The sequence below is a fragment of the Elephantulus edwardii genome, unplaced genomic scaffold (genome assembly GCF_000299155.1).
Source record: "Elephantulus edwardii isolate Elephantulus edwardi_28Jun2011 unplaced genomic scaffold, EleEdw1.0 scaffold00339, whole genome shotgun sequence".
Lineage (NCBI taxonomy): Eukaryota > Metazoa > Chordata > Mammalia > Macroscelidea > Macroscelididae > Elephantulus > Elephantulus edwardii.
This window is the reverse complement of record NW_006400089.1, coordinates 992,607-1,011,214: the sequence shown is the minus strand read 5'-3', so window position 1 is coordinate 1,011,214 and position 18,608 is coordinate 992,607. Positions and strand designations below refer to the sequence as shown.

The 18,608-nt window shown below is 39.3% G+C and overlaps 1 protein-coding gene and 1 pseudogene across 1 annotated transcript in view; one reads left to right on the top strand and one right to left on the bottom strand.

Moving 5' to 3' along the window:
* PKD1L1 (polycystic kidney disease 1 like 1) overlaps positions 1-18,608 on the top strand; it is a 337,192-nt gene that overhangs the window by 310,787 nt on the left and 7,797 nt on the right. The window contains exon 41 of the mRNA XM_006901616.1: positions 4,768-4,902. Within this exon, the coding sequence (XP_006901678.1) occupies positions 4,768-4,902 (135 nt within the window). The remainder of the gene's footprint in view (positions 1-4,767; positions 4,903-18,608) is intronic.
* LOC102849877 lies at positions 3,260-4,706 on the bottom strand (annotated as a pseudogene).

Below are 18,608 nucleotides of genomic sequence, written 5' to 3'. Positions count from 1 at the left end.
AACCTCTGGGAAACAGCCAAAGCAGTAATCAGAGGTCAATTTATAGCAATTAGCAAACACATCAAAAGACAGGAAAAACAGACTATTGACTCTCTAACCCAATATCTCCAGCAAATTGAAAAAGAACAGCAAGAAAACCCGACACCCTTTAGAACAGTGTTTAGGGCTCTTGCACACAGGGTCACTATGAGTCGCTAGTGACTCAATGGTACATAACAACAACAACAACCATTGATTCTTGATCATATGAAATTGTTTACCATTGAAAAAAACCCTTTTTGGTACAGTGACATAGTGTTTTCTTCCATCTTCTCTATACTTCCTGAATCATTCACGATTTTGCCCATAGATACTTTCTGTATTGCAATTTGAGATTAAAAATTATTTTTCAATTCTTTCAGCCTGCAAAATGTGAAGTATTTTCTTCCTTTTGATTTTCTAACTTCAGTTCTTTGTACATTTCACTATGATTATTTTCTTTGCCTTTTCAATTTATCCTTGAAAATCTTCTATTCAACTCTCTTACTTAAGCATATCTTCTCTTTGTCTTGGCTTCACTACATTCTAGCTCAATGTTTAGAGTCTCTTCTGGCATTTATTTTGGTCTTTTCATTTTGTCCTGTCTTTTTTATAATGACTTTTTAATTTTTTCTTGGATGATATCTTTATGTCATCCCGCAACACATCTATTCTTCATTCCTTAGTGCTCAATACATCGAATCTATCCTCGAGATGATTTCTAAATTCATCTGGGCTAGATTCAAAGTCATATTTTGGACTTTGTAGACTTCTTTACATTTTCTTCCACTTCAGTTTTAATTTGCACATGAGTAATTGATAGTCTTTTCCAAAGTCAGCCCCTGGCCTTGTTTTGATTGCTGATATTAAGCTTCTCCATTATCTCTTTCCACAGAGTCAATATGAGTCTTGTGTAGTATTTTAGGTAAAGTCTATATGTATAATTGATATTTATGTTTTTAAAGACAGAAATTTTTTAAAGAAAGTATATGTAGAATTGATATTTATGTTTTTAAAGAAAGACATTTTTAAAAGAAAGAGGGCTGGGAGGGTAGAGAACTGCAGGAATGAATGAATGGAAATCCGAATTCTCTGTAAATGATCATTAAAATTATTTTTAAAAAAGAAAGACATTTGCAAGGAATAAAAACTCACTGTAAAAAATTCTATTATTTGTTCTCCAGACTCATTAAGAGATTTCCTAGTAACATGCCAGAATTCACTTGAAGGAGAGACCAGTCCTTGGAGGGATATCATGCTTGGAAGGGTAGAGGGGCAGTGCAGGAAAGGAAGACCTTTAATGAGATGGATTGATTCAGTGAATGGGGTAATTGGAGTAGGTGTGTCAGAGACAATAAGATTGGCACAAGATAGAGGAGGGTTTAGGACTGTTGTACATAGGATCACTATGAGTCATAGATGATTCAATGGAACATAACAACAACAACATCTTGATTGCATATTCAACCAATTTCAGACAACAAAAGTTAATCAAAGTCCTCAATTTCTTCACCTTTGGCTTCACTTGGTGGTGAATATGTTTTAATAATAGTTGTATTAACAGGTCTTCCTGGTATGTTTATTAATAGTATCCTATCACTCACAGCATTGTACTTGAGGATTGACTTTGAAATGTTCTTGATAATGAATTTGTTTTCAGTTTTTTATTCCTGACATAGTAAATTATCTTGTTGTCTGATTCAAAGTGGACAATGCTAGTCTATCTCACTAATGTCTAGGATTTTGATTTTTATGTGTTCCCTTTTCTTCTTGAAAAATTCTGTTATTCCTTCATTCATACCTTATACATTTCTTGTTCCATTTATTAATGGATGTTTGCAGCTGTTTCTCCTCATTTTAACTGTTTTCTAATCTGAGAGACACTGCCTCTGGTATTATATTTAATAGTGTTCCTCTGTTATCCATTCCTTTTATTTCAGAAGTTGATGGCTAATCCTGCTTCTTCATCTATTTTAGTCTGGAAATTCCACTGAAACTTGCTCACCATAGGTGACCTTGCTGGTATTTCAAATACCAATGGCATAGCTTTTTTCAGCTTCACAATGACCCAAAAGTCACCCCAGTACAGCAAATTGACACATAAGTACTGTACTTATAAAAACAAATTATAAAACAAGCAAGCATATGAATATCAAACAAACATGTATGCTGTGGGAAATAGAAAACAAACTAATCTGACACAATGTATCTTCCAGCCCAGCAGAAATTCAGACTTGTGATGCCCAGTCTAAACCAAATTCATTGCCATTAAATCAGAACCCACTGATGGCTGACTACTCTACAGTGGTTTTTTAGAGACTGAAAATTTTACAGGAAGAGATTGCCCATCTTTCTTTCAATGAGGAAGCTGGTAGATTCAAATGACCAGAAAGGGGCCACCTTTAGAAGAACAGTACAGCTTCTTATGGACTACACCACCAGAGCATTTATGTTGCTACTATTGTTGTTGTTTGATGTAGAGTTGTAATCAACCCATAGCTTACTCTTCTGTGGGTTTTCAGAAGCAGTAAATCACACAGGAGGAGAGTGTCCATTCTTCTTCCACAGAGCAGCTGGTAGAATAGGGAACAGTGTGCCTTTGGGATTACAGTGCAGCTTCTCATCACTAGACCGCCACAGCACCCTAAGTTGCTGCTTGAAAATGTAACATTTCACCTGTAGCTTACATTATATTTCTCTTGAGAGATGCTAGCTGGAACCTTGCTCATCCCCATGTCCCCTGAACTTTAGAGTATACTGTAAGTATACTCTAAAGTGCCAGTATACTCTAAAGGGAAATAACACATGAGAGCCACTCATGAATTTAGACTAGGGTTTCTTTTTATTTGTTTTTTGTTTTAGTTTTTGTTTTTTAAAGAAACGTGTTTAATTGGATGATTTCCGTAACTATACACAAAGTGTCCAACCATCACCATTCCAGTGAAGTACAAAACATTAAGTTACAGGATGTGGGAACAAAAGGTGCACCAAGGTGGCAACTTTCTATCCTGGTTGCTTCTAGGGTAGGGAGTAAGGTCTTTTATTTTTTAAAACCAAGCCCCTCATTTCAATGTACAAAAAAATTCCTCTGATTTGATATTAAACTGTATTGAAACAAAATGGACTAAAAAGCAAATACTACTCTATGTTGGAGTAGAGGTGGGGGGAAAGAATGAGTCCTTCAAAACAGGAGGGGAGGGAGGCAGCTGGAGGAAGGTTCTGTGACTAAAACCCCAAAGGGTCACTCAGGATGCTCATTTTTTACTTTTAGTGGTCTCAGGAAAGTTTGATTTTTCTTCTTTCTTACCTTTTATGTTTTCTTGGAAATTTAGCCAGCTAGCCACATGACCATCTTGACTTTCCTCAAAGTTTTTCTGCCACTCCCTCTCTCATTTGGCTTTTTCTTGGACTTCAATCTCTTCTACCCTTTGTCGCTTCCTTTCATACATCTCTTTGGCTTCTCTTTCTTTTCTTTTAATTTACAGTTCAGCAAAGAGCTCCATGGTCTGTTTGTATACTGCCTGTTTCAACAGCTCAGGATCATCTTCCACATTTGTAGTCTTCCCTTCTTTCTTTAATTGCTTTATTTGCTCTTTTACAGTGTGTTGCACATATTCTTTTCCTGCCTGAATTACATACAGGGCCCTCTTCTTTTGTTCCTGATCCAGTAGCAACATGTAAGTTTTGTCCACAGCTTCTAAGTCCTTTTGTGCTTGATCAGCATCATCCTGATTTTTTGTCAGGATGCACCAAAATAGATAACTCAAAGGGGCTCAAGCTGAAGTAGGAGGAACCAGGACGGGTCTATCTTTCAATTTGATTTTTGGATGTTAAACCAAATCTCTCTTCTCTAATTGCTTCACCTCACTGTAGAAGATCATAAACACATCCTCTGTGCTGCCTCTGCCACTCCACCTGAAGCCCCGCTTTCCCCAGAACCTGCCATTTCTCCAACCCAGCCACCTAGACTAGATTTTAATTGTCAGGTTTTATTGTGGGCTCTGTACCAATTAATGATAACAATAATAAAATACTACAGCTTTGGCCATACAGATTTTAAAGTCTTCAGCTTTTATTCTTTTCTGTTTGTTTTCCCCATCATAATCTTGGTAATATCAGATGAGATTGTGTAGCTAAATGTACTTCTCTGATGAAGCAGTCAGTAGAAATGTTAGGAGCTCTCAGAGGAATTGCTGATGTAGTTGAAGACACATGGCATGTATCATTTCAGTGGCTGGATTTGAAGCAGGTCTTTTCACCAACTATCTAGTTTCCTTGTTTTTCTGAGCCTTAGTTTTTATACTTATAAAGTGAGAATACCTGTCTATGATGCTGAAACAGGAACAGTTTGTATTCAAAGCTGTGCCATATTCCATACATATGAAGAGAGAAGAGGGAGTTAACTTGCACTGAACACAATGTTCCGGGAGAAATGACCTCTGTCCCAATTAATTTTTTTACCACACAATAAAATGAGGTTTAGATAAGGAAAATTAATAGTCTCAAACTTTGCATAGGCATAAAGATCAGAATTTGAGCCTAGATTTTTTTAAAAAAATGTGTTGCAACATGTATTTACTCCCAGTTCTGACTTTTCATTTTTAGGTGACTTATACTGACTAGTTGATCTTTGATCTTAATAACATAATTAATTCAGTGAACATTTTTAGCAAGTTCTGTGTGCCCATGGCTGGCAAGAATAAATGAAATGTCCATGACATACTGAACTACTATATTCTTTCTTCTCAGAAAGTTCGATGGCTCCAAGGAATCCTCTTATTCCTCTTGATATTGAAAAGCACTTACCTTCTCAGCACTCCAAGGATATTGGTCTACAGCTTCTTCACACAGTATCACTCGTTCTCCAGAATCATCATGTCTGGGGTAAGAACTCCCCACGCTGTTATATTAATTAGCTAGTGTTATATTTAAATGTCATCTAGTCAATCCATAGCCACCCTTTGAACAATAGGTCAGAACCTTGTCCTTACTGCATCTTTCTCACAATCTCCACCATGTACATTGTTGTGATCACTGTGCCATTCATTTTGTTGAAGATTTTCCTCTCTGTCACTGGCCTTCCACTTCTCCCGACATGGCATCTTTTTCTAAGAATTTGCACCTCCTAATAATATGCTCCAAGTATGTGAGATGAAGTTTCACTATCCTTGCCTCTAGGAAGTACTTCTTGTTGTACTTCTTCCAGGATAGACTTGTTCATTATTTTGGCAGTCCATGGGATATTCAGCACTCTTCTCCAGTACCACAATTCAAAGCTAGTAATTCTTATTTGGTCTTAATTATTTTTGTCCAACTTTCACACACATGTGTAGCAATTGAAAATACTTTGGGTTGGGTCAAATGCACCGTAGTCTTTAAACTTACTCATTTGATCTCTACTAAGGTCCTTGACAGCAGATTTTCCCAATATAGCACATTTTTTTACTTCTTAACTGCTGCTACTGTGATACTGATTGTGGATAATCCAACCAAACTAGATTCACCTTTTCAGTTTTCAAGGGAGAGAGAGACATTTTGAAAGATAAAATGAAGATCTAGAATTTCAGAATTTTAATCCATTATAGTATGGTTTTATATCACTGACCACAGTAGTTACATGATAAATTATGTTTACAGCATTTTAAATAATAATTTGTTAAATACTTTCTTTGCAATAAGGCCATTTGGTGACTTATGTTAATGTACAGGTTTAATGTCCAGGGCTACTAACCTCCAGATCAGTTGTTTGAATCCACTAGCCACTGGGCAAAAGAGAGATGAGGCATTCTGCTTGTGTAAAGATTTACTTACTCAGAAACCTGTGGGGCACTTCCACTCTGGCCTAGTAGGTTACCATGACTCATTGGCAGTGGGTGCTCTGCATTATATTTCGCTATGGCTTATTATTGTTATTTATGAAAGTTACTATTAACAATTAATGAGTGTTTTCTACATGCTAGATAATGATGCCCAAATCCTCTAAAATATTGTTTCATTTAATTATCACCACCAAAATTTGGGAAGATGCTGTTCTTTGTTAGAGGTAAGGAAAGGAGGCTAAGAGAAGCAAAGACATTCATTTTGCTGACATAGTCAGGCAGTGCACACTTCCTCATTTGGGTTCTGGAGAAGCCTCTCTCTAATGCCCTGCTCCTTTCTCCTATAACTCTCTGCTTCCAAGGCATTCCAAGCATGGAAACTAAGGGTAGCCACATCCCAGTCTAAGGGTGACTTTGAAGTCCAATAAAGTAAGTGAAGCCAGGAATGTGGAGAGGCCCAGGCTACTGACAATGGTCCCTGGTGTGTGGTTAAATCTGCTTGGCCCTGGTATGTGGAAGGGTCTGACTGGAGCTACACATGTAGGGGACACCAGAGTTGCCACCTCTGCAGCAACCACAATTGTAATCAAGTGATAGATACTCTGTGTCATCGGGCCCAATTTGGGAATCTCAGAGTCCCTGACTCACCAAGGACCCCAGGCACTTGCAAGAACTCCTCAGTCCTTCTAAATTTAGCCTTGGTGAATAGGCTCTGTAAGCCAGAGAAGCAAGAGCAGGTCTTCTCAAAGGCCTTACTTCCAATCCTAGCTCTGCCTCTTCAGGACCTACCACTGAACTGTGGGTCAGGTACCATGCCTGGAAGATCGTTGCTATGTTTGAAGATTACGTGTTTATGAAATTGATTTAATTACTAAACTGGTTATTATTAAGATTATTCAAAATCAGCCACACTCATAGCAATGATGTCAATTGTGGCTCATGCTAAGATAGACTGTTACCTCTTCCTCAGCTGATGGTTGGAACTGCCAACTTTTGTTTCTTGACTAAGTGTTTAACTACTGCACCGCCAAGGCTCATTTAAAACCAAATTGTCTCATCTAGCAGCATATAAAAATGCTTTTTAGTTTAAGGATAAAATCTCTGAATATAAATAAACTGAGCCTCAATTAGCCACAGAATTCCATCTGTTTAGACATTACAAGTGCTGAAGGGCAGTAAAAGGAGAACCATGGAGCCAGTCTCTTCTACTAAGAAAAGGGGCTCATGAATCACTTGCTTTCCTCTGATTTCACAAATGTCATGATTCTGCTTCTGCTGTAAAGAACTTCAGTTGAATTCTGGCATGTTACTAGGAAATCTCTTAATGCAAGACCCGAGTTGAAGCAAATAGAATGAGGAGTCCAGCTGGACAGAATGAGTTCAGGACGGGTTCACATGCATGGCCTGTGTGGCCTGGGACAACTGACTGAATGCCTGACATCCAAATTGAGGAAATACTTGTCATTCCCAAGATGTGTGAGTGAACTGAGTGAGTGAGATTCAAGGGTCCCACATGGTAAAGCCCTGGATCTCAGGCTGTTGTCTCAGTCCATTAAAACAGTCAGGGCAATAACACGTAATAGGAAAATGAAATAAAAATAATAAGATATTTATCACAAAATTACCTTCCTCTATTTTATATCCTTGAGTTGTAGTACTTATGAATGCTGTCGGGAGAATATTGAATGACCCAGGAAGCATTAAAAAAAGAAGAAAGGAGTACACAGTCACTTAGCAAAAAGAATTGGCTAACACAGAAGAATTTCATGAAATAACATTGAACAAGAGCTTATGGTAAGGAAGGAGGAAGTTCAAGCTGCTCTGAAGTTGTTGTTGTTATGTGCTGTTGGATCACCTGCAACTCATAGTGACCCTATTTACAATAGCCCTAAACCCTGCTCTGTCCTGTGCCAAGATCATTGTCTCTGACACAACCACCCCCTTAACCCAGTCCCTGAATCATCCCACCTCATAGAGGGTCTTCCTCTCCTGCACTGTCTCTCCACCCTCCCAAGTGTGACATACTCCTCCAAGGACTGGTCCCTCCTTGCAACATGTCCAAAGTATGTCAGACGAAGCTTCAGAATTCTTGCCTCCAAGAAGCAGCCTGGTTGAGCCCTCTCCAGGATGAACTTACTCATTTTCTTAGCAGTCCATGGAATTTTCAATACTCTTCTCCAACATCACAGCTCAAAAGCATCAATTCTCCTTCTATCCTCCCTAGTCATTGTCCAAATCTCTGACACATACCAAGTGATTTCAAAGACTGTTATTGGGCACACCTTAGTCTCCAGAGTGACACCATTGCTCTTCAGTACTTTGGAGAGGTCTCTAACAGCAGACGTTCCCATCACAATATGTCTTTTAATTTCCCAGCTGATGGTGCCAAGAGTGTTGACTGTGGAGCCAAGCAAACTAAAGCTGTGAACAATCTCAATTTCTTCATCATCCATCCTGATGCTGCCAATTAGTCCAGAGGTGAGAATCTTTGTCTTCTTGTTATGAAACCTCAATACATGTTGAAGGTCCTTGACCTTCTGCAGTAGGCACTTCAGGTCCTCCTCAATTTCAGCAAGCAGAGTTGTGTTATCTACATAACACAGATTGTTGATGAATCTTCCATTAATCCTGATGCCACACTTTTCCTCAGACAGCCCAGCCTTCTGGATAATCTGTTCTGCATATAGGTTGAAAAGGTACACATCCCTGGTGTATACCCTTCCCAGTTTTGAACCATGCAGTGTTTCCTTGCTCTATTCTGATGATTTCCTCCTGGTCCAAGTATAGTTTTCACTTTAGCACAATCAAGTATTCTGGAATCCCCATTCTTCTCAGAGTCAGCCACAGTTAGTTGTTATCCACACAAACACCTTCGCATGATCAATGAAACACAGATATACATTCCTCTTGTATTCCCTGCTTTCAGCCAAGATCCATCTGACATTAGCTACAATATCTCTAGTACCGTGACCTCTTCTAAATATAGCCTAGACTTCTGTCAGTTCTCTGTTGATATACTCTTCCAGTCATTTTTGAATAATCTTCAGCAGAATCTTGCTTGCATGTGATATTAAAGACATTGTTCGATAATTTCCACATTCTGTTGTGTCACCTTCCTTTGAAATGGGAACAAATACAAATTCCAGTCAGTTGGCCAAGTGGTTGTCCTCCAGGTTTCTTGGCATAGTTTGGTGAGCACATCTAGGGCAACATCTGGTAGTTGAAATACATTAATTGGTATACCATCTATTCCTGGGGTTTTATTTTTGGCCAATTCCTTCAAAACAGCTTGAACTTCAAAAACAAGGCCTCAGGAATCAACGGCATACTGATTGACATATTTCAACAAATAGTTGCTCCCTGGACATGCACACCAATTATGCTAAGAAATCTGGAGGACAAGCATCCGGCCAGCTGACTGGAGAAGATCAATATTTATTCCCATTAAAAAAAAAAAACCCAACCTACAAAAATGGTGACCCACCAGAGTGTGGAAATTATCAAACAGTATCATTAATGCCACTTCCAAGCAAGATCCTTTCTGAAAATTATCCAAAAACTAATGGAAGAGCACATCAACAGAGAATTGCCAGATGTGTAGGCTGGGTTTAGGAGGGGCTATGGCCTGTGGCTCTAGGGATATTATAGCTAATGTTAGATGGGTCTTAGCTGAAAGGAGAGAGTACCAGAGGCATGTCTATCTGTGTTTTATTGACTATGCAAAGGCATTTGACTGTGTGGATCACAACAAACTGTGGTTAACTCTAAGAAAAGTGAGAATCCCAGAACAACAGGAGACAGTCATCAGAACAGAGCAAGGAAATACTCTGTAGTTCAATATCAGAAAAGGTGTATAGCAGGGATGCATTCTATCTCCATACCTTTTCAATCTATGTGAAGAACAGATCATCCAGGAATGTGGACTCTATGAGGAGGAATGTGGCAGCAGGACTGGAGGAAGACTTATCAACAACCTCTGTTACGCAGATGACCCTGCTTACTGAAACTGAGGAGTACCTGAAATATTTGCTGAAGAATATAAAAGATTGTAGCCTTCAATATGGATTGAAGCTCAATATCAAGAAAACGAAGATTTTCACCACTGGGCCAATTGGCAGCATAGTGATAGATGGTGAAGAGATTGAGATTGTGAACAGCTTCAGTTTGCTTGGCACCACAATCAACACTGTTGACACAGCATCCAGGGATTCAAAAGATGAATTCCGTTTGAGAAATCTGCTGTCAGGGACCTCTCCACAGTGCTGAACAGCAATGTCAATCTGGAGACAAAGGTGCACTTGATTTAGGTAATTGTCTTCAAAATTAATTACTGGACAATGACTACAGCTGTTAGAAGAATTGATGCCTTTGAACTGTGGTGCTGGAGAAGAGTATTGATTATACCACATACTGCTAAGAGAACAAATTGGTTCATCCTGGAGACGGTGAAACTAGGCTGCTCCTTGGAGGCAAGGATTTTGAAGTTCCATCTGACATACTAAGTAAGGGCACGTGGCCATAAGGGACCAGTCCTTGGAGAGGGACATCATGCTTAGAAGGGTGGAGGGAGGGTGCAAAAGAGGAAGACCCCGGATGAGATGAATTGATACAGTGACTGGGATAATGGAGGTAGGTGTGTCATAGACAATGAAAGTGGCTCATGAGAAAGCAGGGTTCAGGGTTGTTGTACATAGGGTTACTATGAGTCAGAGTCAACTTGACAGCACACAACAACAGTGACATATTCTGTAGGAAGTTTCACCACTAACCTAAAGGCCATGCTTTGCAACAAAGTCCCCTTGGAAGAAAGATGGCCAGTCTCCTTCTGTGCAATTTATTGACTCTGTAAACCTGCTAGAAGGTCAATTATGAGTTGGTTCTGATTCCGTAGTAGTGATTTTGACCTTTCTCGTTATTTTTAAAGTAATTTATTAGTAATCCCTGAGTTGTAAAAGCTGTTAAAGCACTCGGCTGCTAACCCAATGATTGGAGGTCAAATCCACTCAGAGGTAACCTATGAAAGGCCTGGTGATCTACTTTTGAAAAATACTATGAATCAAAAAAGTAAAGAAATGACCTAAGACTGGGGAAAAAGAAATTTAAAAAAATAACTGAAATATAATAGCAAAAAGACAGTTCAATAAAATACTGGGAAAAGGACATGAATATAATCTTTACAAAAAAGGTCAGTCAAATGACTAAAGGACACACAAGAAGATTCTCAATGTCATTAGCCATTAAAGAAATATAAATCAAGACCACAGTGAGATTTCACTGCCAGTAGGATGGCTGCACTGCCAACCCAAAGGCAGCTGGTTCAGATTCACCAGCTACTTCTTGGAAGAAAGACGAGCAATTTCTTTCCATGTTATTCACAACCTCTGAAAATTTGTTGGCGGGTCAGCTGTGACTTGATTCTGACTAAACAGTAATGAATTGGGCAAGGCTAAAAGCCCCAGTGTCACAGGTGTAAGCACTTGGCTGCTAACCAAGAAGTCATAGTTCAAACCTACCAGCTGATTAATGGGGAAAGATGTGGCAGTCTGCTTCTCTAAAGATGTACAGCATTGGAAATCTTGTGGGGAAGTTATACTCTATGTATTAGGGTTACTTGAAATCAACTCTCCAAACAATAAAGTTCAACTCAAAACTCAAACTCACTGTTATCAATTCAGAACTACTTCACTGCTGACCCTCCATTTGATCTCTGCAGCTGTAAATGGCACAGGAGATTGCTCATCTTCCCTGATGGAGTCATTGGTGAGGCAGGCCCTTTGGTTTATCAGAATAATTCTCTCTACACTACAGCACAGAGCTACTTGCAATGGGTTTAGGATAGCTAAAACTTTTAATTTATTTAAAAATGACAAGAAAAGAATAAATATTCAAGGGGATATAGAGAAATTGGAACTAATAAATACTGAGTAGAATGCAAAAGGATACACTTATTGTGTAAAACAGTCTGACAGTTCCTCAAAAAGCTAAGGATAATGCTTCCCTTAGGACTCAACAATTCATAACTCTGTGTAAGAAAGGAATAAGTCAAGTGTCCATCAACAGATAAAAGAATAAGTAAAATGTGACACATAAATGCAATGGACTACTACTCAGAAATAAAGAAAAGCTAGTTTCTGACACATCTTAAAATGTGATGAACCTGGGGTAAAATGAATCAATCACAAAAATCTCAAACATTTTCTAAATCGTTGCTCCTGAGTGGTGTTCCTTTGGGTGAGTACACCACAATTTCTCATGCAAATCACTTGTGGTTAGATATTTGGCCTATTTCCTGCTATGCTGTTTTTAACATTGGTGTGCAAATCTCTGTGTCTCAGTTCCAATTTCCTTGAAGTATATTCCTTATACTACAGAATTTGGGAGAGACTGGAGAACATTATGTTGTGTCTACTCAGTCTTATAAGGACAAATACTGTGTAAGAACGTTATCGTAAAAACACAAAGTAACTAGTAAATTATATTCTTTGTTTAGTGTTCATAGGATTTCCAAAAGCCTCAACCAGTGGATTGACAGGGTGACTGCTGCATTAGGCTCTTGTGTGTCAGGAAGTGTGAGGATGGTGCAGGGTAGGATTGGTTACAGATCTTTTATTCATAGGGTCGCTATGATTTATACTCAATGAATCTTAACAACATCAAGACTGGATAGCACCTAACAGCAACTAGTAAAATATATATAGATACCCAAGAATGGAATGGGTGAGAGCAGAGGGTTGAGGATGGGTAGGGGTAAAACCATAGTGTTGCATAGTTTGGTGGGTGGACATGGGGTGAGGGAAATGGGAAGTATCTGGTGGATATCTAAAAGACAGGGTAATGATGGACAAGGTCCAGTGGTGATTAATTTTATAAAACACAATGCATGGGAATGTATGAAGTATGATGTGAATGAAGAATAGTGTGAAACACAATGTACACAAACTTTTTTGTAAGCAAACCAACTTTTTTAGAAAAATAAAAAATCTCAACACTTCATCATTTTATCTTCTCATTTTAAGAAATGAAGTGAATAGGTAAATCTTTACAAAATAATGTTCATTAGTGGTTACCAGAGCTTTAAGGGCAGAAGTACTTTCTAAGTTGAGTTGTTGTGCACCATTGAGTCAGAACCAACCCATAGCTAACTATCCAGCAGGTTTTCAGAGGCAGCTAATCATACCAGAGGAGATTGTCCATCTTTCCTTTATAGAGCAGCTGGTGGATTTGAACTATGTGCCTTTGCATTGGCAGCACAACAAACATGAGTGAAATTTGTACAGTACAACTGATGTAACTGATGCCAGTAAGCTGTATAGTCTCATGATAAGATGAATTGATACAGAGGCTACAACAGTGGCTTACACAACAGGAATTGTGAGAAAGGCTCAGAGTTCACAGTAATACATTTTATTATGCATAGGGTGTCTTTGAGTTACCTCGCAAAAATGATAGCTGATCATATATGGTTTTACAATAATAACAATAACAATAATGGAAGGAAGCCTACAAATTATTAATTAAATATAGTTAATTACTTTATGAGATTAGTTTTCTTGATTTCAGTGCCATAGAGAAGTGAGGTCATAAGTAAACTGACTTAATAATAGACTTTCTAAAGTTTATCTTCTAATTTTCAATAGGATGAGTAATGTCTGCATCTTAAAACCTTCATGAATGCCATTCTAAGATACAGCTATTAGTCTTTATTTATCTGTAACAAAATAAAATGAAAAAAAATTCCAAGAATTAGAGAAGTTACTGTATTCTACTGAAGATTATACAAAAATGACTGGAACAGCCCATCAGCAGAGAACTGCGAAAAGTCCAGGCTGGGTTTAGAAGGGGTCATGGTACTAGGGATATTGTAGCTAATGTCAGATGGATCTTAGCTGAAAGCAGGGAATATCAGAAGAATGTCTATCTGTGTTGCATTGATTATGCAAAGGTGTTTGACTGTGTGGATCACAACAAACTGTGGCTGACTCTGAGAAGAGTGGGAATCCCAAAACACTTGATTGTGCTAATGCGAAACCTATACTTGGACCAAGAGGCAGTCATCAGAACAGAACAAGGAAACACTGCATGGTTCAAAATTGGGAAGGGCTTATGCCGGGGATGTGGCCTGTCTCCATACATTTTCAACCTGTGTGCAGAACAGATTATCTGGGAGGCTGGGCTCTATGAGGAGGAATGTGGCATCAGGATTGGTGGAAGATCTATCAACAATCTGCATTATGCAGATGACACAACCCTGCTTGCTGAAACTGAGGAGGACCTGAAGCGCTTGCTGCTGAGCGTCAAGGACTGCAGCCTACAATATGGATTGAGGCTCATTTTCAAGAAGACAAAGATTCTTACCATTGGGCCAATTGACAGCATCAGGATGGATGGTGAAGAAATTGAGATTATTCACAGCTTTAGTTTGCTTGGCTCCACAGTCAACACTCTTGGCACCAGTAGCCAGGAAATTAGAAAACGTATTGCAATGGGAAGGTCTGCTGTTAGGGATCTCTGCAGATTACTGAAGAGCAATGGTGTCTCTCTGGAGACCAAGGTGTGTCTGATACAGGCCATGGTCTATGCAATCATTTGCTATGCGTCAGAGAGTTGGACAATGACTAGGGAGAAAAAGAGAATTGACACCTTTGAGCTGTGGTGATGGATGAGAGTATTAGTGTACCATGGACTGCTAAGAAAACAAACAGATTCATCCTTGAGAGGGTTAAACTGGGCTGCTCCTTGGAGACAAGGATTGTGAGGCTTTGTCTGACATACTTTGGACATGTTGTAAGGAGGGACCGGTCCTTGGAGAGGGACACCATTCTTGGGAGTGTGGAGAGACAGCACAGGAGCGGAAGACCCTCTATGGGGTGGATTGATTCAATGACTGGGGTAATCGGGATGGGTTTATCAGAGACAGGAGATTGGCACAGGACAGAAAGACTTTAGGGCACTATGAGTCACAAAGTACTCGACAGCACATAACAACAACAAACTATCACAGGACTAATTGTCTACTTGAACCTCTTTCTTCTCCACTTTGCAGCCAAAAGAATTAGGTAGTACCTGGTACAATGAGTAGGGGGAAAGGAGACATAGTCACAGGGAAGGGATAGGCTCAAGATGATTTGTGGCCACAGGAGGCCTGGTCTTGACCACTGAAACTTTCAAAATTAGTTTTTTATATCAGGGATGATGCACTGAATGCTCAAAAACCTTTTCTCCATGTTTTGGGTTAAAATCTTTACAAGTGTTTGCTCCTAGGAAGCATGCTGTCAGGTTACTGGTTGGTGGGTTTTCTCTACTGCAGATGACTGGAGTCCTGACAATGTCAATCTACTCAGACCTTCGAAGACTTCTGTTCTCCTCCCAGGCTCAGCTACTGAGTACCTCTGCAAATTCCTCTCATGTATTCCCATTTCCTCTTGTGGGATGTCGCAGAAGAAAATTATTCACCAGTTATTCCAAGTCTAACCAGTGGGCCATGGCTTACTACTATGGGGCCATTTGTACCCTGAGGATCACTTTGTGGCTGGCAATGGTGAGTATGCAGGCTAGAGTTTGAAGCAAGGTTCTGGAGGGTGCACTGTATTTTGTTGATAGTCTTTTACATGCATATGCTTATTTCTACTCTGTACAAGCCAAATACATGGTTAAAAAACCCATTAAACCTACTTGGCCTATTATGGGCAAGACCTGAACACTGTAGTATTGACTCTTCTTAGCCTAGAATGACTGAAGCTACAGCCCCACCCCACACCCCCACCTAAATCAGGAAACATTCCAGCCTACCTTGCCCATACTGAAATGCATGTCTTCTCTCTTTGAAATGTGTTTTACAGTTTATGGTGTAGCAGAGAACACTTTGGTCTTGTCTTAATCTTTCAATCAGAAGAATCATCCAAATAGCCTAACGTTATTTCCAACTAGATTTTGGTTATTCGATCTACTGGTGGCCTAGTAGCAAGAAGCTGTGTTGTAACCCAGTAGGCAAGGAGTTCTAGGCTATGTGGGAGAAGGATGGACAATCTTCTCCAATGCTATTAACTACCTCTGAAAACCTGCCAGACGGTCAGCTATGGGTCCGTTCCAATTCTATGGTACACAACATGTATGCATTGTTGTTGTTATTAGTCATTGAGTCGCATGCGAATCAAAGTGAGTGACCCATATGCAACAGCCCTATAATCTGCTCTATCCTGTGTGCCAATCTCACCATCTCTGCTACACCTACTTCCATTACCCCCGTCACTGAATCAATCCATCTTATCGAGGGTCTTTCTCTCTTGCACTGTCCCTCCAGCCTCCCAAGCATGTCATCCCTCTTCAAGGACTGGTCCCTCCTTTTTTCATGTTCAAAGTATGTCAGACAAAGCTTCAGAATCCTTGTCTCCAAGGAGCAGCCTAGTTTCACCCTCTCTAGGATGAACCTGTTTGTTCTTCCAGCAGTCCGTGGTATATTCAACACTCTTCTCCAATACCACAGCTCAAAGGCATCCATTCCCTTTCTATCATTCCTCGTCTTTGTCCAGATAGCAAGCAATTGTGAAGACAATGTCTTGGATCACATGCACCTTAGTCTCCAGACTGACATTGTTGCTCCTCACTACTCTGGAGAGGTCCCTGACAGCTGACTTTACCAATGAAATTAGTTTCTTGATTTCGTGGCTGCTGGTGCCAAGAGTGTTAATTGTGGATCCAAGGAAACTAAAGCTGTTAACAATCTCAATCTCTTCACCATCCATCATGATGCTTCAAATTGGCCCAGTGGTGAGAACCTTTGTTTTCTTGATGTTGAGCCTCAACCCATATTAAAGGTTGCAGTCTTTGATCTCCTGCAGCAAGCACATCAGGTCCCGCTCAGTTTTAGTAAACAGAGTTGTGTCATCTGCATATCGCAGGTTGTTGACGAGTCTTCCTCTAATCCTGATGCAACATTTCTCCTTATACAGCCCAGGCGCCAGTATGATCTATTCTGCATGTAGATTGAAAAGGCATGGGGACAGAATACATCCCTGGCATACAACCTTCCTGATTTTGAACCATGCGGTATCTCCTTGCTCTGTTCTGATGACCTCCTGTCCTTAGATTCCCATTCTTCTCAGAGTCAGCCACAGTTCGTTGTGACCCACACAGTTAAATGCCTTTGCATAGCAAATGAAACACAGATAGACGTTCCTCTGGTACTCTCTGCTTTCTGCCAAGATCCATCCAACATTAGCTATATTATCCCTAGTACTGAGGCCTCTTCTAAGCCCAGCCTGGACTTCTGGCAGTTCTCTTTTGATGTGCTACTCCATTTCTTTTTTGGATAATTTTCAGCAGAATCTTGCTTGCATGTGATATTAAGGATATTGTTTGATAATTGCCACACTCTGTCGGGCCACCTTTGTTTGGAATGGAAACAAATAAGGATATCTTCCAGTCAGTTGGCCAGGTGGCTGTCCTCCAGATTTCTTGGCACATCCAGAGCAGTGTCTGCTTATTGAAGTATGTAAATTGACATGCTGTCAATTCCTGGAGCCTTGTTTTTTGCCATTTCTTTCAGAACAGCTTGAACTTTTTCCTTCATCACTACAAGCTCTTGCTCACATGTTGTTCCATGAAATTCTTCTGTGTTAGTTAATTCCTTCTGAAACGGTAACTATATACTCTTTCCATCTTCTTTTAAGGCTTCTTGGATCATTTAACATTCTGCCCAAACATCCTTAAGTATTGCCACTCGTGGCTTGAATTGATTTTTTAATTCCTTCAGTTTAAAAAATGCTGAGCAAGTTTGGCCCTTTTGCTTTTCTTACTTTAGCTCTTCGCAAATTTCATATATATGCCAAATTCAACTCACCAGAGAGGAGTCTCATTTGGTTAGCAATGCAACCCTCTATGGATAGGCCACCAGAGCCATACTCACACACACAAAAAACACCTTGTCTGGTCCCTTCATTTCATCCTACTGGAAAAGGAATCAGACATGGAGTACATTGTCTTATTCAACTAGCACGCATTTATCTTGCAAGATCAAGCCCCTGCTTCTTCTGAATCTCCCTCTTCACCATTCAGCCAACAGCCCACATATCTACTCATCAACTTGCTCATGTACTCATTCAATATTTACTTATAAAAAGCCTATTATGTACAGGTAATGAGGAAATAAAGATAATATATAGTACTGTCTTAAGGAAGCTAATCTGTAGAAGACATGCATATAAACAATCATAACAATTTTTATATATCCTTTGGATAAAACTCTTAAGTTTGAGATGTGCAAATGTCATTCTTCACTTTGGTTTCCCCTTTCATTTTCTTGTGTTTTGTTTTGTTTTGTTTGCAGAGTAAAACTTCTATATGATAAAAGTCAATTAATAGCTTTTGTGGATAATGTTTTTGGTGTCATATTTGAGGAATTTAATTTTTCCTTTCTCTTTTGGAAGAAAATATAAAAGAGAATATATGTGGTTTTAGATGTGACAATGAGTTACCATCATCAGTCTGTTGATTTCTAGTGATAAAAGGGTCCTGGGATTTTGGTGTAAATTATATTGTTGTTGTTGTTTATTGTCATCCAGTCTAACGTGACTCATAGCAACCTAATGAACAGAAAGCCTGAAGCCTTTCTATAACTATCAACATTTATAAAAGTTCACGAAGTTTCCAGATGCATGCTGTTTATGAAGTGAATGATTAGGGGAAAATTGACACCTTAATAATGTTATTTTTTTAATCCAAGAATATAGCATTTCTTTAGATTATCTTTGATTTCTTTCATCAATAAAAATT